The sequence below is a fragment of the Sebastes umbrosus genome, chromosome 12 (genome assembly GCF_015220745.1).
Source record: "Sebastes umbrosus isolate fSebUmb1 chromosome 12, fSebUmb1.pri, whole genome shotgun sequence".
Taxonomy (NCBI): domain Eukaryota; kingdom Metazoa; phylum Chordata; class Actinopteri; order Perciformes; family Sebastidae; genus Sebastes; species Sebastes umbrosus.
This window is the reverse complement of record NC_051280.1, coordinates 14,636,511-14,661,104: the sequence shown is the minus strand read 5'-3', so window position 1 is coordinate 14,661,104 and position 24,594 is coordinate 14,636,511. Positions and strand designations below refer to the sequence as shown.

General features: G+C 41.0%; 1 protein-coding gene across 43 annotated transcripts in view; it reads left to right on the top strand.

Moving 5' to 3' along the window:
• obscnb (obscurin, cytoskeletal calmodulin and titin-interacting RhoGEF b) overlaps positions 1 to 24,594 on the top strand; it is a 71,743-nt gene that overhangs the window by 32,258 nt on the left and 14,891 nt on the right. For 8 of the 43 annotated variants that reach the window (XM_037787019.1, XM_037787014.1, XM_037787002.1 and 5 more), the window contains 26 exons: positions 306 to 401; positions 1,449 to 1,544; positions 2,132 to 2,203; positions 3,798 to 3,866; positions 4,220 to 4,300; positions 9,821 to 10,090; positions 11,066 to 11,344; positions 11,821 to 12,078; positions 12,333 to 12,599; positions 12,849 to 13,121; positions 15,678 to 15,944; positions 16,155 to 16,430; positions 16,566 to 16,838; positions 18,039 to 18,329; positions 18,640 to 18,669; positions 18,910 to 20,250; positions 20,587 to 20,868; positions 21,560 to 21,641; positions 21,749 to 21,870; positions 22,078 to 22,275; positions 22,399 to 22,431; positions 22,533 to 22,631; positions 22,738 to 22,956; positions 23,112 to 23,145; positions 23,263 to 23,315; positions 23,452 to 23,550. In XM_037787019.1, coding sequence (XP_037642947.1) covers positions 306 to 401; positions 1,449 to 1,544; positions 2,132 to 2,203; positions 3,798 to 3,866; positions 4,220 to 4,300; positions 9,821 to 10,090; positions 11,066 to 11,344; positions 11,821 to 12,078; positions 12,333 to 12,599; positions 12,849 to 13,121; positions 15,678 to 15,944; positions 16,155 to 16,430; positions 16,566 to 16,838; positions 18,039 to 18,329; positions 18,640 to 18,669; positions 18,910 to 20,250; positions 20,587 to 20,868; positions 21,560 to 21,641; positions 21,749 to 21,870; positions 22,078 to 22,275; positions 22,399 to 22,431; positions 22,533 to 22,631; positions 22,738 to 22,956; positions 23,112 to 23,145; positions 23,263 to 23,315; positions 23,452 to 23,550 — 5,460 coding nt within the window. Of the gene's footprint in view, positions 1 to 305; positions 402 to 1,448; positions 1,545 to 2,131; positions 2,204 to 3,797; positions 3,867 to 4,219; positions 4,301 to 7,371; positions 7,639 to 8,065; positions 8,336 to 9,820; positions 10,091 to 11,065; positions 11,345 to 11,820; positions 12,079 to 12,332; positions 12,600 to 12,848; positions 13,122 to 15,677; positions 15,945 to 16,154; positions 16,431 to 16,565; positions 16,839 to 18,038; positions 18,330 to 18,639; positions 18,670 to 18,909; positions 20,251 to 20,586; positions 20,869 to 21,559; positions 21,642 to 21,748; positions 21,871 to 22,077; positions 22,276 to 22,398; positions 22,432 to 22,532; positions 22,632 to 22,737; positions 22,957 to 23,111; positions 23,146 to 23,262; positions 23,316 to 23,451; positions 23,551 to 24,594 lie in introns of all 43 variants that reach the window. The other 35 variants (XM_037787024.1, XM_037787022.1, XM_037787040.1 and 32 more) reach the window with 29 other exon arrangements.

Genomic DNA, 24,594 nt, shown 5'->3' with positions numbered 1-24,594 from the left:
ACTTTTACTCTACCTTTATATTTCTGACCTGACCTGCACTATTTCATCTGCCTGCTGGTAAATGTGGCTTTTGTTATTCACCAGTTGATTGTCATGATCTGTGTCATTTTGGGGGATTGTAGCTAGTATTGTGAGAGAAAAAAAGATAGTTTCAGTCTCAACATCTGTAGATTTCTGGGTTGTGGAGGCTGACTTATTGGTATGGAGACATGTCTTTGCTCACATTAGCTGTTATTACATGTAGCTATAGTGCTATTCAAAAGCAAATTCAAATTGTGGGTCCAATGTTGTGTTAAATTTCATAGCTGCGACACTGCCAACTACTGGACAGACTCCTACACAACAGCTTCTCAAACAGGAGATCCAGAGTGATTCTCCAGAGCTCAAAGTGGGAGGTGAAGGTAATGAGACACATGTTTGCATGGCTTTTGTCCTATACTGTGACATCTTTCGATACTGTAAGCATGGTCGTCATTTGTTTTGTTCCAGATGTAATCTCAGGCTTGTAGAAAAACACTCTTTACAAGAAAGAAGAACTAGGCAACTCAGTTTGGATTTACTGTCTGTGCTGTAGGTTATGTTGCCTGATGAATGTGTCAAATATATTAAGAAGATGGCTTTTGTTTTCTTGTTAGCCCTAGTGTGTGTCGCTGTTTTGTCAACCATTTTGTGGCAAATACAGTATTTTGTCCAGTTGTTTTAAAGCTTTGTTTACTCCAGTCTGTGTTGAATGTTGAACATTTTGATGCTATATGTTTATGGCACTTTGGCAGTACTGTGTTGGATTGCTTCTGTGTGTGTTGGATTATTGATAATGGTCTGTGAGATGAGAGAGAGGCTTGAATTGTTATTGCTTGAAGCTTTATTGATTTCCATTGTGTTCTCACACATATTGCTTAGCCTCGTTTGGACACTTACTGTATGGACATCATCTAACATAAGGACATTTGTCAGTCTGCCAAGTTGTAAACAGGCGACAGCAGACTAGTTGTACTGGGTTATTTGTGTTTATGTGTGCTTTACTAGCTCTGGTTGGCTGTTGTTTTCAGGTTCTTGTTATTGGTTGCTGACTGGTGTTATCAGATAAAAACTTGTTGGGTCGTGAATTGGCTTAAACTGTGTCTTGTTGCTTGAAGGAACTTTTACTCTACCTTTATATGTCTGACCTGACCTGCACTATTTCATCTGCCTGCTGGTAAATGTGGCTTTTGTTATTCACTAGTTAATTGTCATGATCTGTGTCATTTTGGGGGCTTGTAGCTAGTATTGTGAGCAAAAAAGATAGTTTCAGTCTCAACATCTGTTGATTTCTGTGGTTTCTGGGTTGTGGAGGCTGACTTATTGGTATGGAGACATGTCTTTGTTCACATTAGCTGTTATTACATGTATCTAGTGCTATCCAAAGGCAAATTGAAATTGTGGGTCCAATGTTGTGTTAAATTTCATAGCTACGACACTGCCAACTACTGGACAGACTCCTACACAACAGCTTCTCAAACAGGAGATACAGAGTGATTCTCCAGAGCTCAAAGTGGGAGGTGAAGGTAATGAGACACATGTTTGCATGGCTTTTGTCCTATACTGTGACATCCGTTGATACTGTAAGCATGGTCGTCATTTGTTTTGTTCCAGATGTAATTTCAGGCTTGTAGAAAAACACTCTTTTACAAGAAAGAAGAACTAGGCAACTCAGTTTGGATTTACTGTCTGTGCTGTAGGTTATGTTGCCTGATGAATGTGTCAAATATATTAAGAAGATGGCTTTTGTTTCCTTGTTAGCCCTAGTGTGTGTCACTGTTTTGTCAATCATTTAGTGGCAAATACAGTATTTTGTCCAGTTGTTTTAAAGCTTTGTTTACTCCAGTCTGTGTTGAATGTTGAACATTTTGATGCTATATGTTTATGGCACTTTGGCAGTACTGTGTTGGATTGCTTCTCTGTGTGTTGGATTATTGATAATGGTCTGTGAGATGAGAGAAAGGCTTGAATTGTTATTGCAGTATTACAGTAGACCGGTTGCACTGGGCCATTTGCGTGTATGTGTGCTTTACAGGCCCTGGTTGGCTGTTGTCTTCAGGTTATAGGACTCATGACTGTAAGATTGTGAAGTTAATGTTGTGTTTTATCCAAGTTGAAAAGACTGCTGCTGGAATAGCTGCAAAACAAGACACACAGAGGCAGGGGACCAAAGAGCTAATAGAAGGTATGCAATGATTTAGGCTCTTTATCAGCCTTGTGCTTCTTCATTGTCTCTTGTCACATCCCGCTCAGTCTTTGTGTTGCCAAATGCAGGTGTTCTTTCTCTACTGAGCTGGTGTATCTACAGTGTATATGTAAATAATATATGGTGAAATTAGTTGTTAAGGTTAGGTTAACAGAATGTCACAATATAAATATAGGGAGAGATGGTATAATATTGAATCATATTGGCTTAGGGCTGGGTAATATGGAGAAAATCAAATATCACAATATTCTTATCAATTTCTAAGGATGCACCGATCCGACTTTTTCAGTGTGGATACTGTTAGCGATACCGAGTACCGATCCGATACCAGTGTTTAATTAATAAGCTCTATCCCTCACTGTGTGGAAGTGACTGGGATCATTATTTTATGTGTAAGGCAACATCAGTCTTAACATAAACATCACTTTCCTAACTTTGTAAAATAAAATGTAACACAGAAATACATAGATATAAATTTACTGAATTGTTATTTATTATTAAAATAAATTGTGCACCAGCAACTTGGTAAAAAAGTCTTCAAAATGAACATGAATTACAATTCAAGTCTATTCAAGTCACCTTTTTAATGTGGCAACAAGTTGTCAAAACAAACAAGAATTAAAATTAGAGTATAGAATATATATAGCATATATACATAGAACTAAATTGAATAGATTCATTGTCACCGATATCTGATCCAGCTCGTTAGGTCAGTATTGGCCCGATATCCGGTATCATATCGGTACATCCCTACCAAATACTTCGATATCTATATTGCGACGATAGGGTTGACCACTGGTGCTTTTACAAAATATTTACACAATGAGATTTTTGATAAATAATCATCAGTAATGTGGATGTAATGACTAAGTGGGTAAAAGCAAATAATAGAACAGCTAGAACAGATGAACCGATCAGAACATTACATCACTTTACTGTAAAGCAGCCTTTAAAACCAGGAAAAGACAACGCTTGTGCCATATTACGATATCCAAAATTAAAGACGATATCTAGTCTCATATCATGATATTGATATAATATTGATATATCACCCAGCCCTATATTGGATGTTGTATTAATGCTTGGCCATCGCTTTTATGTGATGTTTTTCAACTGTTCTCGCACAGCAGTGTCTTGTGATTCCTTTTGTTAAGTGTTTGTGCTTCTTGGGGTTTTTGATGGTAGTAAAATGATTGAAAGAGCATAAAAGAGATTTGTGAGCAGCTATTTATCATATACTGAAGATAATTGTCACATGTTGGTTTGTGAGACATACTGTATACTGTATTGTGGCTTGTGACCCTGTGCTTAAGCTTCAGTGTATCTTGGTGTGCTTTTATTAAAAGCTCCAGTCATAGGTCAGTGATTGGAGTTAATGATGATATGATGTGAACAACTTCAACAATGTGAGAGATGAAAGTGTATAATATATTGCGTAAATATTGCACGTGTACTCATCAAACGTTACCTGGATTAATAGGCGATTAATGAATAGAGATAATTAGAAATAAGATTTGTGGCTGCTGGCTCTGCAGTGATTCAGTTATAATCAGTCTTAAATGTTTTATCACAGCAGAGAGGCTGCCAGATGCTCCAGCTGCTGTGACATTAAACTCTAAGGATTCCAAAAAAGTGGTGGAAGGTATGAACCCATAGTCTAACATTATCTATATATAGCACTACTGTCTTTGTTGAACAAGCTCTTGGTCATGGCATTGTCTGTTTGTTTTTTAAGATATTGCTTTTCTTGTTGCACATTGCATGAATATACTGTACATATCATCTGAAAAATGAAGTGAAGAGCTTTCACCACTGTCAGTTCAGACAAATGTCAATCATGTGAAGACGTTATCGTGTTGTCTTGAACGTTGTGGCTCCAAAACGTGTGTGGCACATTGCTTTTGATTTGTCGTCTTGTTCAGTCTGTTGGTGAAGACTTCCACGTTATGTAAGTTGAATTAAAACCTTCATTATATTGTCTACAAATAACTTCAGTTACAGCAGAGAAGCCAGCAGCTTCAGCAGTGACCTCCACAGTTGAACCTGAGAAGCAGGAGTCCAAAAACAGAGTTGAAGGTATGTGGTAGTGTTATAAAGAAACACAGTTTGTACTGAGTGTAAATGGGATTCTGTTGGTATTCAGTAGGTTTCTTGTATGCTCTGGTTTTTGCCCAGTCACATGCTGTGATAGCTTATACTACACATACAGCCTCATGAGGGTTTTGTCAATAGTCTGGCACATTTGTTCTGTTGTCACAGTTGTTCTTGTTGGCTGACGAGATGGAAATTGTTTATTGGCAATTGCATTTAGTCAGATTCAATCAATCCTCACAATTGATTTCATTGTTGTTGATGTTTTTTTGTGTAATGTATCAGTTTGGCAACATCCTTTGTTGCTTTATCCGGCTTAAATCACACTATCATTGTTGCATTTGAGCTGCTCTGTATTTAATACAGTACATATTTAAGGTCTAATTAAGTTACACCTGCAGATATTAAAAAACCTGCTGTTTTTAAAAGTCATCCCAAATCCAGAGCCTACAAAGCTGGATATAAAAATTTCAAAAGTTTCTGTGGCACCCGCACATTGTTTATTCTAGGGCTGCCCCCTCTTAGTCGATTAGTCGACTAATCGGTCATTTTGGTCTTAGTCGACTAAGAGTTCTTTAGTCGATTGGTCATTTTTTTTATGTTTTTTTCATGCTGAATGACTTAGTTCCAAGAAACTTGTGAGCACATCTCTGGTAAATACAAGATTTAAAACGGTGCTTTTGTGTGATTCTTTGTGGAAAAACTGATCTGTCGATTAAGTCAACTAATCGATTAGTCGGCAAAAATTTGTGTTACTCAGTTAAGAATTTTTATGGTTGAGGACAGCCCTAGTTTATTCCTCTCAGTTTTTTTTGTTTTCCATGTGGATTTTTGTATGCTGTGTAATCAGTCTGGCTTGTTGTTGCTCACTTCGTATTCACCTCTTGAATCTTGAATACAAGATTTGCTTTCTTCTGGATTGTTGTTGTCGCCATAAAAGAATAATTAAGAGCTATGTTTGATGGATTCGATAAATGCTTAGGTGACCCCCTGTTTTGAAGGGGAGTAAGGATCATTGGCTGTGTACCAGTGTTGTGTGTGTATGTGTGTGTATATATATCAAAGTAGCCATACGTTTCACTTGTTTAATTTTCTTTTTTTGTTTTTACTTTTGCAAAATATCAAATGCTCAGTCAGGTAAGTTGAAAATGTGCATATTTTTACACAGCATACTGTAGTCTTTATCTTGGATTTTGAAAGCCTGAGTTACAACGATACACATCAACACCTTATCTAATTGGTTCAATCCCCAGTTCTTCCAATCATAGTCATCCGAGACCTGGAGAGCCAGGAGGCTGTGGAAGGAGATAGTGTCACTCTGCAATGTGAGCTTTCTAAACCTGGACTCCCCGTCGAGTGGAAGAAGGAAACTCAAGTACTGAGTTGTGGAGAAAAGTACCAAATGAAACAAACGGGATTCAGTTATGAGCTACTGATCTTGGATTTGACACCTGGAGACACAGGAAGCTACTCATGCTGTTCAGAGGACACAGTACTCTCAGCCTCTCTTGTAGTAAATGGTAGGATGGAGACCATGTCAACGTCTCATTCTGGCTTCTTCTGCCATCAAGTCTTTCATTTCATTTTTGAATCCATTCTTATTTATCTCACTCATTCTTGACCTTGTCCTTTCATTCATCAGCTGCCCCAGTTCTTTTCACAAAAGAGCTTGAGAGCCAAATGGCTGCTGAGGGGGACAGTGTGACCCTGCACTGTGAGCTCTCTAAACCTGCTGTTCCTTTGGAGTGGAGGAAAGGAGAACTTGGACTTTGCCCTTGTGCCAAGTATGAAATTAAACAAACGGGACACCTGGCTTCATTAGTAATCCATGATGTTGACCCAGAGGATGCTGGGAGTTACACATGTGACACCGGTGTCCGTCAAAGCACCGCACAACTAGCTGTGAAGGGTATGCTTGCTAAAACCTGTTGTTTTGTAGTGGAGATACTTGAGTTACTGAAGACTTGCTTGACTAAAAGTTGTATTACTGTAAATATTGAACATTGAACATGAGTTATATAAAAATAAGCTTTTATTTTATCCGATTTTAGTTAATGTTGGTTGTATAGATACATTATTATGTAGTGTGTGATGAAAACAGGAGCTGCGTCTCTTTTCTGGCATTTAGGTTATGCTTAAAGGGACTGTTTGTAACTTTTTACACGTATAAACCTACCAGGTCGGGATCCCATGCGCGCTCGCGTATGCAAGTATGCGCGCTCGCGTGTGGTCAGAGACTCTCCTCCTCTGCCTGCTTGCCTTCACTCACACACACCGCGGCGCGTTCTTGCTGTCTCGCTCCACCTCTACTAGACGTGCATGCGCGCTCACTCCACACTGCAGAAGAGTTAGTTTATCTCTGAGAATATCTAGTGAATGTACAGTGGACGTTTGTGCAGAAATAAATGCTGCAGCTCCTCCAGACCAACAGAGGTTTCCCGTGTCTTGTGAAATGACGGGGCTCCGCAGCGAGAAACGAAATCGCCTCCAACCGGGTGCCGGTGTCTCCCTGCGGGCGCAGACGGGAGACTATAACGTTTCTCTTCCTGCTTCAGCCTCGGCACCAACCTGCTTTTCTTGCTTCAGCCCCGGAGGCTGAAGCAAGAAAAGCCAACACTAGTATCAGCATTGATTCATGGAGAGACCTTCGTGTGGTCAGCTAACATTACTGCCAAGCAGGTGAAATATAGAGTGATATTGTGGTTTTAGCTGACGTGTGTCGCCTCACTGTTTTGAGCGATGCTGGTTCATGTCTATTTAGAGCGAGCAAGCGCGAGCCCGACGCTGACTTTCGTTGACTTAACGGCCACTGGTGTCGCTGTTAACAAGCATTTCTGAAAGTTACAAATAGTCCCTTTTAGCTATCGTTGACTGTGATTAATGAGGAACACATTTGGGATTTGACATGATTTAAGGATTAAGACTGACTTCCACCATACTTTTTTACTTTAGTAGTTTAATGTGTATGCCAAATGGCTGCTATACATTTTGCCAGCATTCTCTTGGTTTTCCTAAGTTTTTTTTTCTCCTTATTCCCTCCACCTCGTCCCCTGCAGCCCAGGCCGTCCTTTTCAAAACCCAGCTGCGGAACCTTGAAGGACGGGAAGGGGAGAGCGCTAGTCTTCGCTGTGAGACCACAAAGCCGGGAGCCCGTGTTGTCTGGAGGTGTGGTGACAGGGTGCTGGCATCCAGCAGCAAGTATCACCTGAAACAGGAAGGAACCATAGTCGAGCTCATCATCTATAAACTGCAGGGAGCTGACTCGGGAGAATACTCTTGTGATACAGGCAACCAGAGGACTTCAGCTGTCCTCACTGTGCAGGGTAGGAGCTGTCTATTTAAAACTGTCCTTCTCATGCCCCCACTCGATTCACGTCTCTCTACGTGTCTTACACCACTCCAACACTTGAGCATGAAGTGCATCAACCTTTTCATCTGGAGATCCTGTTTGCTGTCTTCTTGACTGCATTTGAATATTGAAGTATTATTTCTCATCCCACTTGTATTCTCGTTCTTCACGGTTTTCAAAGCACTTCACACAAACACTTTTCTGTTGACCTTGATCACTCATCTCTTCTTATCATTTGTGCCTTTCTGTGGTCTCTCTTCACAAACATTAACACACCCTTCACTGTGTTTCTTCACTTGCTACTCACAATAACAGCTCAGGAGCAACTTGAACTACATCTTTGTCAAGAACTTCACGCAACAAATATGTAACTATCCTGCTGAAATGTATTTGTCAAACAGAGGTCGAGGTTAGCATACTGAAATTCTTGGAGAGCTGCGTCGTGTACGAGGATGAAGATGTCCGCTTTGAATGTCTGGTTTCTCGCGAGGAGGCACCTCTGGCCCAGTGGAAACTTCAGGATGTCCCACTACAGAATAATGAAATGAACTTGATCGGGTCTGAGGGCCGGGTACACAGCCTCACACTCAGAGGCGTCACCACAGCTGACTCGGGAACAGTCACTTTCACAGTGGGTAACCACACTTCCACTGCTTCTCTGACAGTCAGAGGTAAGGGAAATATTTTATTTCTTGGGACGAAAATGAATACTTGCCATTTTGCTTCTCGAGTAACATCTGGACCGTTCATTTGTCTATCGTCTTCCTTGTGGGACACCTTCCCTCTATCTTTTCAAAAAGCATGCCAAAACATGGATGCTTGTGATTTCCTGAGGCTCTCTTTTTATCTTAACTTTCTTTTCCCTTTATACTCACTTGCTATCCATTCGTCTATCCCACTCTTGTATTTTTTATATTCCGTCATATTACTACAGTGTATGCATGTTCACTCCTCTTTCCACTGAACTAACATTTCCCATTTACTTTTCAATATAGTATTCAAATTTCATATTGGTCATGGTGATCAATATGTTTCCTTGTAATTCTTGTTTACAGCAATTTTTCTTCCCTTTTTTTTTGCTGCACACGTAATTCAGATAACATGACGAACAACATAAAAATTCACTCAGTGATTTGCCACATTATATTATTTAATAATTAAAACTAGGGCCGCAACTAACGATTATTTTCAGTGTTGATTAATTGGTTCGTTCTTTGGTCTATAAAATGTCAAAAACTGTAGAAAAATGGCCCATCAGTGGTTCCCAAAGCCTAAGATGACGTCCTGAAATGTCTTGTTTCGTCCAAAACTCAAAAGCTATACCGTTTACTGGCATAGAGGAGTAAAGAAACCAGAAAACATTCACATTTAAGAAGCTGGAATTAGAGAATGAATTTTTGACTTTATTATTTCTTAAAAAATTACTCAAACCGATTAATCAATTATCAAAATAGTTGGTGATTAATTTAATAGTTGACAACTAATTAATGAATTGATTCATTGTTGCAGCTCTAATTGAAATTCTGTATTTTTGTGGTGTCCTGGAGGCCTACTGTAGGTGTTTAAGATGCTGGCGGATGTATTCACAATGAACGTCTCAGATTTGAGTCCTGTCGGGAAACATTTATTGCATTTCATGCCCCATCTTTCTCCCCTCATTTTTGGTAACCTCTATATTGTCCTCCCTACAATAAAGTGAAAAAAAAATCCCCACAAAAAATAAGCAAAAATATTTTTATACTTCAGATTGTCAATAGTGTATCTGTATCTTATCCTAGCACTATTTGATGTATGCTGCTCACAAACACTAAACATTATATACTATGAGGCCATTTATTGATTCACTACATTCCATTGTGGTTTTTAGACAGCAAAATAGTTTGTCCACGAACATATGACTTCATGAATTTGATTGTTTTTCTGATTCAGTCTATCAGTGTTTTACCTCAAACTTTAAAATGAGTGCAGATAAACCTCTGACCTAACGGGTTTTTTTTCATGCTCTGTTTTAAGCTTCTTTGTTGGTATGGAATTGGTAGAATTGTGAGTATAAATAATGTTGCTTATGAGTACAGTGTGTTCGTGGTGGCTGTGTTTACCCAAGAAACCTTTGAAATTATTCATCCTAATTAAATTAATCATGGTCTTTCTGGCAGCAGCAGCACCAGTAGTATTCCAGAAGGAGCTGGAAAGTCAAGAGGCCACAGAAGGAGACAAGGCCACTCTGGTCTGCGAGACATCCAGCCCCGACGGCAAGGTGACCTGGCTGAAGGGCTCAACTGTGCTCATCCATGGGGAGAAGTACAGTGTTGAGCAGAGAACTACTACTCACATCCTGGTCATACACAAGCTGGATGTGAAGGATAGTGGAGAATATATCTGTGATACAGGGGACAAGAAAAGTACAGCAGCCCTGACTGTGAAAGGTAACGGAGATGTCTCTTGTCTCCTCTAATCTTCATCCTACCTGAAGTTCATTTTACATTCATTCATCCCATCAACAAACTGGATCTTGAGTTATAAGTGTGATGTCTCAGTTGGCATGTAGTTTGACTTTTATTATTATTTTAATTATCCAATGTCGGTTACACTTTTTATGCCTCTGCGCCGGTGACAGCTGTGGCCGGAGGCATTATGTTTTCGGGTTGTCCGTCCGTCCGGACCGTTATTGTGAACGCGATATATCAGGAATGCCTGTAAGGATTTTTTACAAATTTGGCACAAAGGTCCACTCAAGGATGAACTGATTCGATTTTGGTGGTCAAAGCTCAAATGTAAGGTCACTGTGACCTCACTTCCGTCCCATTCTCGTGAACGAGATATCTCAGAAATGCCTTTAGCAAATTTCTTCAAATGTGGCACAACCGTCCACTTGGACTCAAGGATGAACTGATTTTGATGATCAAGGGTCAAAGGTCAAGGTCACTGTGATCTTACATTTATCCCATTCTTGTGAAAGCGATATCTCAGGGACACCTGGAAGGAATTGTATAACATAAACGTCCACTTGGACTCAAGGATTATCTGATTAGATTTTTGTGGTCAAAGGTCACTGTGACCTCACAAAACACGTTTTTGGCCATAACTCAAGAATTCATAAGCTAATTGTGATGATGATTTTAGACAGACATGGATGTCAACTGCAACTTGACTGGTTGGCGGAGGCATAAAACTGCGAGGCGGTAATTCTAGTTTATTTTGTATTTTTTATTACTTTACGTTTGGCTATTAGAGTGTCATTAGAATGGTTCATGACAGAGTACTATATCCAAACTTGTGGCATTATGTAGTAAGTAAGTATTAAATTTGGATTATTGGTCATAGACTCTCCTTGTTACTGATGCCTTCTGAAAGCTCAAGAGATCTGATCACTGACCTCCCATCATCCCATTCACCCTCAGAGCGTGTGCGCCTCATCCGAGAACTCTGCGATATGACTGTGACCACCGGGCAGGACGCCGTCTTTGAGGTCGAGCTGTCACACTCAGGCGTGACAAACGGGGAATGGTGGCTTGGAGACAACCTCCTCCAAAACAATGATCTGAATCAAATGAGCAGCCAGGGCAGAGTGCACCGTTTGGCGCTGAAGATGGTGACCACAGATGAATCAGGGGACGTTGCCTTCGTAGTGGGAGAGGAGAAGAGCGTGGCCTGTCTTCTGGTGGAGGAGAAACCCAAAGGTAAAGGAGACAACATGGTCACTAGAGATTTTTACTCCTCACATCCATCTCCGTCAACCATCAAACAGCTTTGCCTTGGCAAATGGAAACATGCTGGCACCATCATCTTCAACATCCTAACTTTTAGACGTGTCTTCCATTCTTTGCATTTAGTGTTTGCTGTAAGAAATGTTAACACAAATATTGTAACTTAAGGAGATAAACTAACACTGAAGTTTGTAAGTATTTCTCAAAGATACATTATTTTCAATACAGTACGTTTGTTTGCTAGCTACACTAACTTCAAAGGGCACTAGTGACTTGACTAACTGTCATGTTTATTCACTATGCTATAACATTTGTGACAGCATATAATAGTTACTGCATGCATCCATTAACTTATGTTTATAACTATTAAGGATTAACGAAAGGAAAATAAAAATTGCATATAAATGCTACCATTATTAAGTCTAGTTTTGGGTTTCCCATATTTACAGTGCTAATTCTAGAGAAGCCACACGACACTGTGGCAGTAGAGGGTGAAACTGTCACTCTGGCCTGCACCATCTCTGACGCCAAGGCCACCATCACCTGGAACAGAAACAACGTGGCCATCCAGTCAGGTCTCAAGTACGACCTGAGGAACAACGGAGCGTTCCACCAGCTTCGTATCCACAACCTGGTGCCTGAGGACTCAGGAACGTACACCTGTGACACTGGAGATGCACAGTGTGACGTCACCTTGACTGTGGAAGGTAAAGAACGATGCCATCCCCTAAAAAAAAAAAGTCACCTGTTGATCAGATTCAAGAATGTGGACCGAGATAGGATTGAAATGAACAACTGAAATATTCCTGATCTTCCCTCAACCACACACCCAGTCTGGCATCACTGTGCATCAGCTAAACTTTTGTCTAAAGAGATGTTTGTCTTGTCATCTGAGCTATCTGATGCCAAACTTTCCATCTCATTATCTGATGCCAAACTTTACTTTTTAAATTCTGACCAGGTACCCCGGTGGTCTTCCACAAAGAGCTCAAGAACCAGGACGCTGTAGAGGGTGATGATGTCACCCTGCGCTGCGAGCTCTCTAAGCCACGGGTTCGTGTTGAGTGGAGGAAAGGAGGCATTGTCCTCCAGCCCGGTAAGAAGTGTGAGATGAGGCAGGAAGGGTGCGTTCAAGAGCTCTGTATACGGAACGTAGAGCCCGAGGACAGTGGCTACTACACCTGTGATGCAGGAGACCAGCTCACCACAGCTTCTTTGGCGGTGCAAGGTAGCCTATTTTAATACTGTTTCCGCATACTGTTCGGCTGATTAGTTTTATTCTGACTGTAATCTAAAATGTATTCTTACAGATAGAATAGTAGGTCTGTTTTTAGGACTGGCCTACGTCTTCGTAAACTGTGTTGTTACATGGTGTCATTTTTCATCTATCTTTTATGATATGTTTCTCTGTTGAGTTGCTGATAATGAGAAAGATAGAGGCTCAGTGTATGCATATGTGTATTTTTTCACTCTACAGTGAAAGAAGTCTTCATTTTGTGTGGTCTTAAGACCACCGACGTCTTTGTTGGGGAATGGGCAACCTTCTCCTGCCAGCTGTCTGGAAGGGCACCTGGCAAGGTGCAGTGGTGGCTGGATGGCACCTTGCTGGAGAACAGCCCCTTTAGTGAGATGGGGCTGAGCCAGGGCCACATCCACACACTCACCTTAAAGAACCTGGCCACAGATGACTCTGGCACTGTCACGTTCAATACTGGCAGTGTAACGTCAACAGCCAAGCTCTTAGTCAAAGGTATCACCTTATAAAGATTATACGTCTTCAGACCCTGCAGAATTTTAATTCTACATTTCAAATCTTACATAGTGTTTGTAGCTCATTTTAAATCCAAGGTTGTGTCATTGTCACTACAATGTACAATTTAACTAACGTCAATATTTATCATAATTTTGTACCAAATTCCCTTGGTTTGCTACTGATTGGCATTAACCAAATAAAAATTGGTGCAATTCTTCTTGAAGAATATGAGTAAATATACCATAAGTTGTGATGTTTTCTGCAGGGTTACATTAAAAGTTTGAAGTTCATAAATAGAATAATAGTGGATATTTTCACATTTCAGTGTTTCATCATGCATGAGCAGCATTGTTTCTCATTTCACTATTAATAATAATAATAATAATAATAATGCAGTAGAGATTTCCATGCTGTATGCTTTGATACAACCAAAACATACCACTGGGTGCAGCACCACAGTAACACCTACACCCAAACATCTAAAACTAATAGAAATTATCAGCGAATAATTTTAATAAATAAATATCATCACTCATTTAATTTCTGCTCCTCTTGGATTCTATCTGAATCCTTCCTACGTGCTGTATGTTGGGCTGCAGAAATGATAATCACGATTATGTTTCTCACTTTTGAGATCACAATCATCAATCACGACTATTCATCCATCTTTGGGAACAAAATAGTTTTATAGCTCTTGAACCTTTGCTCGCTCTAATTGTCAAATCAAAATAATGAGTGACATGCAATCAAGATGTCTTCTTGAAAATATAAATACAATTGGACACACCGATCTTTCTGTGTGGAGTTTGCATGTTCTTCTCCTCATGCCTATGAGGGTTTCCTCCCACATTACAAAGACATGCAGGTTAGGTTATTTGGCGACTCTAAATTGTGTGAATGGTTGTCTGTCTTTGAGTATAGCTGATGGATGGATGTCTATTCACCTACTCTACATGCCGTAACGTGACATGACATACTATTACATTGCCGGCTATACAAATTTGGTTACTTAAACACTCACTCAGTCGTCAGCTGTTGTCTTGTGTCTGTTGGCATTTGTCATTTTCTCTATATAGTAGATGTCTCTGTCAACAAATACAGGGCTCTTATTGTAGACAACAGGCAGAGCTAATCCAACAAAAATGATCAGTCCACATTCAAACTTTGCTCTAAAACCCCCTTGGCTCCGCTGATTACCTGTTGGCTTCATTCATCAAGTCTTAATCATCCACACCAGAAGTTTTCCTGACGGTTGGGTCAATCTCTATTGTTGAGACTAGCAGTCCTGGTGGCTAACTGGGAGCTGCTGCTTGTTCACTGACGTCTCTGATGTCTCCCTGGTGTATCGCAATTTCCTGTTCAATGTATATGAACTAATCGTTCATATAAATGACCTCTTACATTTCAACCCAAGATTGTGATTTGGGATCCCTTGAGTCATTGTTTCAGACTACGCACTCTTAAATTGTCGAGTGGCACTTGTTCAAGTTTAATGGTTGAAGCCAAAAGCATGATCGTGATTATTATATGGTTTAATGGACAGCCTTCAGTGTATGTGTCCCTTGGTAATGTAAATGCTGGATAATACAGATGTGGTGATTGGATTCAGTGGATTAAATACAGTAGGCTTGATTTGGTGATGTTAAGGTTTGATCCGAGTTTTACTGAACAACTGAATAGTGTCAACAGAAATGTTGTGATAGGAAAGTGCTGCTCCACCCATCCATGCAGGCCGGCTGCTGTTGAATACTCACGTTCCATTTACTCCCACTATCTCATCCCACCAAGCCCTGCCCTTAACCTTTAAGCACTAAAACCTCTAACCTCCCTACCTACCTTATGAGTTTGGCATTTCTATCCACTTACAGTATCACCCCCTCCTCTCTCATCAGCTGCCTTGATTGTGACCATTTCCCTGAATCTTGACGGTTGGGCTTTTTGACCCCATATTCATTTTCAAAGCTCACATAGGACAATACAGTGATCACAGTGGACATTAGAATATACTTTAAGACAGTGGTTCCCAACCTATTTCCCTTGAAGCCACACCAACCACTATCTATGAAAAGCTTTTTTCAGATGGCCATGTCGTTGTGAAAATATCCGTGTATTGGAAAGATCAGATGGGATGAAGATGAAAAATGAGAGTAGCTTTCTGTGTTTTTCCTCTTGACTTTATTCTGTTGATTCAACATGCTGAATCAGCCGAAAAACCTCCATAACTAGAGCCAACACACCGAAAAAAACTAGGCCAACAGATCCTCACCGACGGCCCCAATCTGTCTGATGGCCGACCGTTGGCTTAGCGTGTCAGGGCCTTAAGGAGGGCCCGGACCCCAGGTTGGGAACCACTGCTTTAAGATACTGTACCATGGCACATACAATTTGTACTGGACAATCCATAAAAACGTAATATCACTCATGTATGAATATCACTTCAACATGCTTTTGGGGGTTATAAAGCCCATATGTCATTCGCCATGTCCTGCACCTATCCATATACAGTAACTAATGGCCAAGTCCTGACCCTATGACCCCTGACCCCAAACTCAGATCCCACAGTTGAAGTGGTGAGCGAGATGGAGGACCTTCGGGTGCTCGAAAACCAACCGGCTGAGTTCATCTGCCAGTTCTCAAGGCCGGTCAAGGCTCAGTGGAAGAAAGACGGGCAGCCACTGCAGCCTGATGGCCGAAGGGTGGTAGTGGAGCAGGACTGGAATGTGGCTCGCTTGTACATTAGCCGTGTGTCTGCTCAGGACAGGGGCACATACTCCTGTGAGGCAGAGGGGACCTGCGCGGTCGCTTCGCTTTATGTGGAAGGTGAGCTTCCCTCCACATGGAAAGAGCACCAACCTCTAGGGAGTCTCCTCTGCTCCCTCATATCTCACAGTTACTGTATTTGGCCAAATAAACTGATGAGTTGCTAATCATCATAAAGTTTGTGCCCTTTGTTGACAAATCCCAAATTATTTGACTTCCTAATATTGCAGTGTTTCTTTCTTTCTTCATTTCTCCATTTGTTTTCAACAGGCAAACCCATTGACATTGTCCAGGGCCTGGAGAATGTAGAAACCTTTGACGGAGGTGAAGCGCTGTTTGAGTGTGCCATATCTCGTCCTGAGAGCAAAGATTTCCGCTGGCTCCTTGATGGGAAACCAGTGAAGGAATCCCCTAATGCTGAGATTGTGACATTCGAGAGTGGTCGTCGTCATTTGCTCCTGCTGAAAGAGTTGCGAGTGACAGACAGCTGCATGGTGACCTTCAAAGCTGGCACAGCATCCACATCTGCCCAACTCAATATCAAACGTGAGTCATCCAAATGAACGCTTCAAGACTTTGAAGTTGTATTATGTTGCCGGAATTATACATATACTGTAGATATAATAAACTTTAACTGACAAAGTTTTACATTTCATTCTGTGTATTTTTTTTTCCTTTAAGGCTGGCAGCTGGACGTTGTGAAGGGTCTGGAGGACAAGGTGGCTGCAGTGGGAGAGAAGGTTGAGTTTTGTGTTGAGCTCACCGAGCCTGTTCCATCAGCAGAAGTAGCCTGGTATGCTAATGGGGTCGAGCTCAAAGCCAGTGACCTCTGGGCTACGCGGGCTGACGGCTGTTCTTATCGCCTTGTCCTGAGACAGGCACCTCTTATGCCACAGCAGGAAATTACATTTGCTGCTAGAGATGCTCTCTCTTTGGCCAAGCTCACAATCATCAGTAAGTGTTTGAAGACGTTTTGTTGCCTTTTCTAATCACAAGGTTTTAATCTTTCACTTTTATGTATCTTTATTTTAGGGCACTTTCACAAGGCAACATTTAGTCCGTTTTAATCGAAGTCTGGTGCGGTTTGTTTGGGCAGTTGTGAACACAGTAATAGTACTCTGGTGTGGACCAAAACAACCGGTCCGAGACCGATTGCGAACCAAAATGCAGGCTGCCTGTTTGGGCATTTGTTGAGATGGACACAGGTAAATGACAGGTAAACATGAGTGGGAGAGGACAGACCTGGTCTTCTGCAGAAGTCTAATGTTTGCTTGTCATCTGGGCCGAAGAGAACATACAGAATATGCTAAATAAAGTCCATAAATATAGTGACGTTAATAAAGTCATTAATTCAAGATAAACTGAAGGAGAAGGGATTTGTGTGCACAGTAGATCAGTGCCGAGTCAAAGTGAAAAAAACTTTGACAGCAATAAATCAAAGTCCGCGATTCCCTACATAGAAGTGGCAGCTCTCGAGATGAAAAAGATAAATTATTATATTATTGGTCCACATTAATTTGTGCACTTTGAAACTGAACCAGATTAAATAGAAAACGAATCAAAGGTATCAATGTCACTCTGATTCTGACTAGCCAAACGGAATATGGCTCGTGAAAGTGCCCTTAAAGAACTTCGTTTTTAGGTTTCAATTATTAAAAGTTGTATTTAAAGTAAAACAGATGGCTACACATGTAACCATGGTTCTCTAAGTTAAGAGACTATCATTCCACTTACTTGTGTATTTCAGTTCTTTATTTGTGCTAACAATAAAATAAAATAAAATAAAACAAAAGAGAAGAGGTATACAATAACATAAGAAAGGTGGGTTGAAAAAAAAACCTAACACTGAAATTAAAGACAGCTGTAAATGCTTGCCACCAATTAACAAACAGGCGTAAATATTTTTAAAAATATCTACAAGAAAGAAAAGAATACAATTTCCAAACAAGAAATACTAGAGACAAAAAAGAATCCAGGATTACAATAACACATATTACACGAGAAGTATGTATTCCAGTTATGTACTCTGCGTGGCAACTCCACGTGTAACAGGATGGAGAGATAGTCTTGAAAACAGATAAACATTGCAATTTGTGTAGTTCTTGATTATTGTTCATAAAAGCATCTAACGCCTCCTTCTTTCCTTCTTAACAGCTGTAGCTGATCCTCCAGAGGACCCAGAGGTCCTCAGTAAGACTGAAAGGTCTGTCAACCTCTCTTGGTTCACTCCTCTACATGACGGAGGGAGTCCCATTCTGGGCTACAGGGTGGAGATGCGGCTGGTAGACAGTGCCCTCTGGCTTCCATGTCATTCTGAATCGGTGTGCAACACAGAGTTTGTGGTCGATAATCTGATCCCGGGGAGTGGCTACAGGTTTAGAGTGGCAGCCATCAACAGAGCTGGGATTGGAGAGCCTGTTGAGTTGCCTCACACTGTGCAGCTTGGTAAGTGGATGTGTGGCTTACTTTATGAAATAGTGTACTTGAGTGTGCATGTTTGCCAGGGCATTTAGCTTATTATTGCTTAGTTAACTACAGTTTTTAACACAAGATGGAGATACGAGATCAAAACCCTTGTTAGAAATTAGCTTTATTGTACATTTTTGTGCTTTTATTTACCTAAAATTGTTGTAAAATATAGACAGCTCTACAAATGTGCAGTGTTCTACCAAACATATAATAGCAGTGTAGCAGAATTTAGAAGTTTTATAAACTGCTATATTATGTGTGTGTTTGTTTTCTCATTGTTACACAGCAGCACCCATGCAGCCACTAATTTGCCCAGGTAAGACTTTGTGTGTGTTTGGAGTGTAGGTTTATTTTTGTATTTGTCCCATACACCTCTGCACATTTATTATTCTCAAACTAGATTTGAAGCCTTCAGGAATATCCAGCATGCTAAGTTGGAATAAGTAGAGTTTTAATCGACAGGGTCTTGCATCACAAGTAGGTTTTGTGCTGTGTGGATACTGACAGTAACTTTTATAACAACATAGTAACGTTGAAAAATTCATTGTGGTTATAGGTACAGAGGCAAAACAGGTAGAGACTGAGATTATGAAGCAACCCAGTCTGCCTCCAGAAGCTGCTGAAGAAGGTGATCTCCACGAGCTATGGGAGGAATCGGCCAAGAAACGGCGCATGAGTCGAGAGCCCACTCTGGACTCCATCACTGAACAACCTGAGGAGGATGGTAAAGGTGGTAAAAACAAATCAGCACAGAAAGAGCTGAAGGCCTCAGAGAAAGTGGAAATAAAATCAGGAGAGAAGGAGCAGGCTATTGTGTCTAAGAAGCAGACGGAGTCCAAATTGTACATCAGCTCTGAGGATGAGTCTGCTCCAGGGGGTCCAACGCTCGTCTCCTACCTCAAGAAGAGCAGCACGTCTTCTGTCACAGCGACCAATGACACCGAGATGACTACTGAGAGGTTCTTTGCACATTTCCAGATGGCAGAGGAGAGAACAGTGACGCAGACTAAAGTGGAGACGACCACAATTCAGCAGACGGGTGAAAAACAGGTGTCTACAGAGGAGACATGCGTCATGGAGATCAGTAAAGAGGATGAGCCTGAGCTCAGAGATGCTGCCGTTAAGATTCAAGCTGCGTTCAAGGGCTACAAAGCCCGCAGGGACATGCGCCCTGTCTTTAAAGATGCCTTCAAAGACCAGACCAAAGAACCTAATGGCACCATACATCTGGAGTGTGTGGCAGAAGGTAAACCTGATAAGGTGCGGTGGCTGAAGGATGGAGAACCACTCACGGATGGCAAGCACCACCATATTGATATCTACAACGATGGTACTTGTGCACTGATCATCACTGCCATCACCACAAAGGATACTGGGGTTTACACTTGTGAGGTCACCAACAAATTTGGAGTCACTTCTCACAGTGGTAAGGTCACCGTAGGAACGGAGAGAGAATCATCTGGGCGACGGCCACTGACCGTGGGCTACAGCGCAGACAGCGAGCCCGAGAGCTCCTCAGGAAGCGAGATGGACGACTCACTGAGGCAGGCAAGCAGACGTCTCCGGCGCCTGTTGCGCACACGTCTCCCACCAGATGTGGAGGAAGAACCATTTCTCAGCGCAGATGAAGGAGACCTGGGTCCTCCAGATCCCCACTCTTACCGGGAGGACGACAGCTACATCTACATCCGCTTTGACACACGGACAGAGGCTGAGGTCGCCTCAAAGAGGTTCCAGGAGATGTTTACAATCCATGGGGTTCCCGTGGAGACCGCCATCCTGGAGGCAGGGCCTCTCAAAGTGGAGCTGCGAATTAGAAAGATGGGCTACACGCAAGACGGCACACAGACCCCTACACAAGATAGACAGCCTTCTGCATTTATGACTGGTGCCCCGGGTAAGAAACGCACGGAAGTGGGCTGTTAGGATCAATAAACAGTTTTTATATACTTTTAAAATCATCAATATCGTCACAACATCATGTATATTTTTGCAAAAATCTTCTTTATCATACAGAGGAAGACTGCCTCATCTGAACAATTCACATGTTGGTCTACTATTTGCTAATTAGTTTACTACTTCCGACACATATGCACATCCTTTAGTTGTTGTAGAACGCTTATCTGCATGTTTCTAAAGTACAGCTCATACATGTTTATCTCTCTGATTCAAATATTTTATGTTGTCATTTTTCAGTTTTTGATTGTGTTGACTATTTGCTCGTGTTACCCAGCTGCCCCAGTCTTCTTGACAGAGCTACAAAGTCAGGACGTTCCAGACGGTTATCCAGTCAGCTTCGACTGCGTTGTAATTGGCAAGCCCCCTCCCAGTGTTCGCTGGTATAAGGACGGCAAATTGCTGGAGGAGAACGACCATTACATGATCAATGAAGACCAGGAGGGCTGCCACCAGCTCATCATTACCACCGTGCTGCCCACTGACATGGGTGTCTATCGTTGCACGGCTGAAAATAGCAGCGGCATCGCAGCTACTAAGGCTGAACTCAGGGTTGACAGTAAGTAAACATGGCATCATCCCAGCACATCCTTTAGCATATGCGGTAGAAATATCATGATTGTGTTGTCATTCCTTTAGATTCACAATTTTTTGAAATCTACATTTAGCATTATTATAACATAAATCCTAATAGAAAAATTAGTCCATAAACTGCAGCAGTAGTCTCAGTAGTTCAACACACAACATGCTGTGTTTAGATTAAGGGGTGCATCTCTTGCTTTTACTATTGCCATATCTTTCGCTCTGTCCCGCTACACATGAAACCAACATCTCGATACAGAAAATTAAGTTGAGCAAAAACATTTTGGGAAATGTAGGAAACTGAGGCTGAAGTAATGATTTTATGGAAAGTAGATCCACCAAAATATTACATTTACCACAAAGTAATTAACTGAATGGACTGAACAAAGTTGATTGGTGTTATGTAACAGTTTAACAGTTAACCTCTTGAAACAAAAGTCCTAGTCCTAAACTAGCATCTTAAAAAAGCAGGTCAAAATGACTCTACTTAAAAATACTACTCAAAAACGTCCTCACATTAAGACCTAAGCGACCCGTGTTCAAATTAGACGGCTTAGTGTAGACATAGTCTAAACATAGTCTTAAACAATCACATGTATTGACACACATACACACACATTGTCGCTGATTTCACTTTTTAATGCTGTACATAAAATCTTTTCCATCAGTGTCTTGCAGCTCAGATTATGACACCGCTGCTGATGCCACTGAGACATCTTCCTATGTCAGTGCCAAGGGCTACATGTCCAGGTGAATTTACTATGAATGGTGTTTAAAAATATATTGATGAACATATTTTTTATAATATGAATTAATACTGAATTGGTGAGGTGTGCTGTTCTCCTCTCCTCGTCCAGGGAAACTGAGACATTTGAGTCTGTGGCTGAAGATGATCAGCTGCCACAAGTTGTGGACGAGCTTCACGATGTTCATGTCAGTCCAGGTTCACCTATTGCCAAGATGCAGCTCAAAGTAAAGGGTAAGTTTGTTAACCAATAGTCAATTCATCTGAGGCAACTAGATAACAGCTAATTGTTACTGAAGTCAATGTGAAGAAAATTGCCTATGACTTGTTGTTTCTGAAACACCTTGGAAGAAAGGGAGGAATGGGGCAATGGAACGAGTAAAGGTTTTAATGATGAAAAAGGAAAAATATCTGCTTAATGAAATACCTGTTGTCTTCCAGGCTTCCCCAAACCCAGAGTATACTGGTTCAAAGATGGGCACCCCCTGCGACCTTCAGAGAGGATTCTGTTGCAGGCAGAGAGGGATGCTCATGGCGTGGAGATCCTGCAGGTGAAGAAAGAGGATATGGGGGAGTACTCTGCTTACATCAGCAACGCCGCTGGTTCTGCTTACTCCTCTGCCCGCCTGATAGTGCTGAGTATGTATGCAAACACCTGAATTGTTGCTCACTCAAATAAAAATTAAAACTTTAAATTACTTTTAAAAAAAAAAATACAGTTAAGATGTTTACAGATACAGTAACAACTGTATTTTGCAACAGGTCCAGGGGAGATTATGCCACAAGATAAAAGAGGTAATTTGACATTTATCATACACACTTGGCACAGGTACTTAAATAGATATAATAATGTGTTATAAGTGACTGTGCTTTTGTTTTGCACTATATTTTCACAGATCCCAAGGTGCCCCTGGTGCCACCCCGTTTCATTGAAAGGTTCAGCAACAGGAAGGTGAAACAAGGAGCCAGCATCACTCTGTCTGTCAAAGTAGAAGGTTTGTTTTATTTACTGTGTGACTGCTTTAACATCCTTTAACAGTTATCTGGGGACTCCCAAAAAGTTTCATCTTGTGCTCCCAATACTCCCCTTTACTTTTCCAGGCTCTCCCACTCCTATGGTCTCCTGGCTAAAGGAGGAATCAATGGAAGATGTCCTGTGGATCAAGCCTGATACCAAGGGATACAAAATAGCAAGCTCGGGGCGCCAGCACAGCCTCATCTTGATGGACGTGGGCACAGAATACACCGGCGCCTACACCTGCATCGCCACAAATAGAGCAGGACAGTCCATCTGCACTGCCCACCTCGAGGTTGATGACAGTAAGGAGAGCAAAGTCATCTAGACACTCTATGTATATAGAAATTATATTGACATTTGAGTATATTCATAAACTAGAAGACACTTAGTAGAGTGCAAACCTATTACCGCTTTAGTTTGTAAATATAAAATGTGTTTCTACCCCTTTTCCCTCTAGCAGCACAACCAAAGAAAGAGATCAAAGCCTCAGAGTAAGTTTTTCTGTGAGATTTCAGGTTCAAAATGGCATTGGACATAAAAAGACATGTATGTACATTACATTTTAAATGCATATGTGAAAAGAAAATGTAACATGCAATTCTCCTCAGGGTTCTTGGAATTACACTTAGTCCTCCGGAAGGGGAGGCTGGCAGAGGAAAAGGTAAAACATATCATCTTATACACTGGCATATATTATTTTTAGTAATACAGTCTGTTATTTATAGTAACATAAATTATTTGTAGTAATAAATACTGCAATGTTGTTGGTGTTTTTTCCTCTTTGTGTGTGCCTCAAGAGGGTAAAATGCCCTACCTAGGTGAAGTAGGTACAGAGGAATTCCTCATGAAACTCACCACCCAGATCACTGAAATGGTATCGGCAAAGATGACCCAAGGTAAGTGAATGTTATGGACCATTCTGTCTATGCAATTAAATAATTAATTATTTGATTTTAATTTCAAGGAAATTCTAGTTACAGTTTAAAGAGGACAAACTGTATCATGAAGAACTCACTTTCACATACATTTGAGTAACTGGAGTTCCTACCAACCCACAAACTGTGAAATAAAACAACCCAGTCAGTTTTTGTGGGCTGCCTAGATCAGAAAACATGGGATTAAACAAACCATTCAGATTTGGCTCCACTTCCTATGTCACATGCAGGCTCATTAGAATATCTTCTCACAAGCCAATCAGAGCAGACTGGGCTTTTTCGGGGGGGGGGGCCCTTAAAGAGACAGACGCTAAAACGGAGTGTTTCAGACAGAGGGTGAATACAGGTATATTCAGACAGACAGTATGAGAAAAATAATTTATTTTTGAACATTAAAGCATGTAAACATGTTCTAGTGGAAACCCAAAATGAACGAATGAATGAATGAATGAATGAAGTATGAACCTGGAAATGGGCATGATATGTCCCCTTTAAAGTACATTCTGCTTTCTACAATGTTAAAATATATCGAGGGGGTGTTCCAGAAAGCTGAATTTATGGTAAAGATCCTGACTTAAGTTAACCTAAAGCTCAAGTGTTTCTACAAACCAAGCTTAGCGTAACATAACCAGGCTTATTCAAATCTGGTTTAAACCAAGATAAAGCAATGAGTTTAAAGTTCAAATGTTTTAAAGTTTTAAAAAGAGTTTGTTAATATTTGACAGCAGCCCCCATGAAGCTTTGACAGCATGCCAGTGGCTTTAATTCATGGGGTTAGCATCAAATTTAGCATCCAGTACAGTAGTAGACGGCCCATTTGGCTTAGAATATGGACACAAAAACACAGGAAGGTGTTTCAGTTCCAGACTTTTTAAAAGGTAAACAATCAACCTGCATGTACAACTAATATCACAACACTGATAGGTACTGTACCTTTAGTGTTAAGGTGGGATGAAAGAGAATCCCAGATTGTTTTATTCAGTGTGAAATGATTAATTCTGTCGC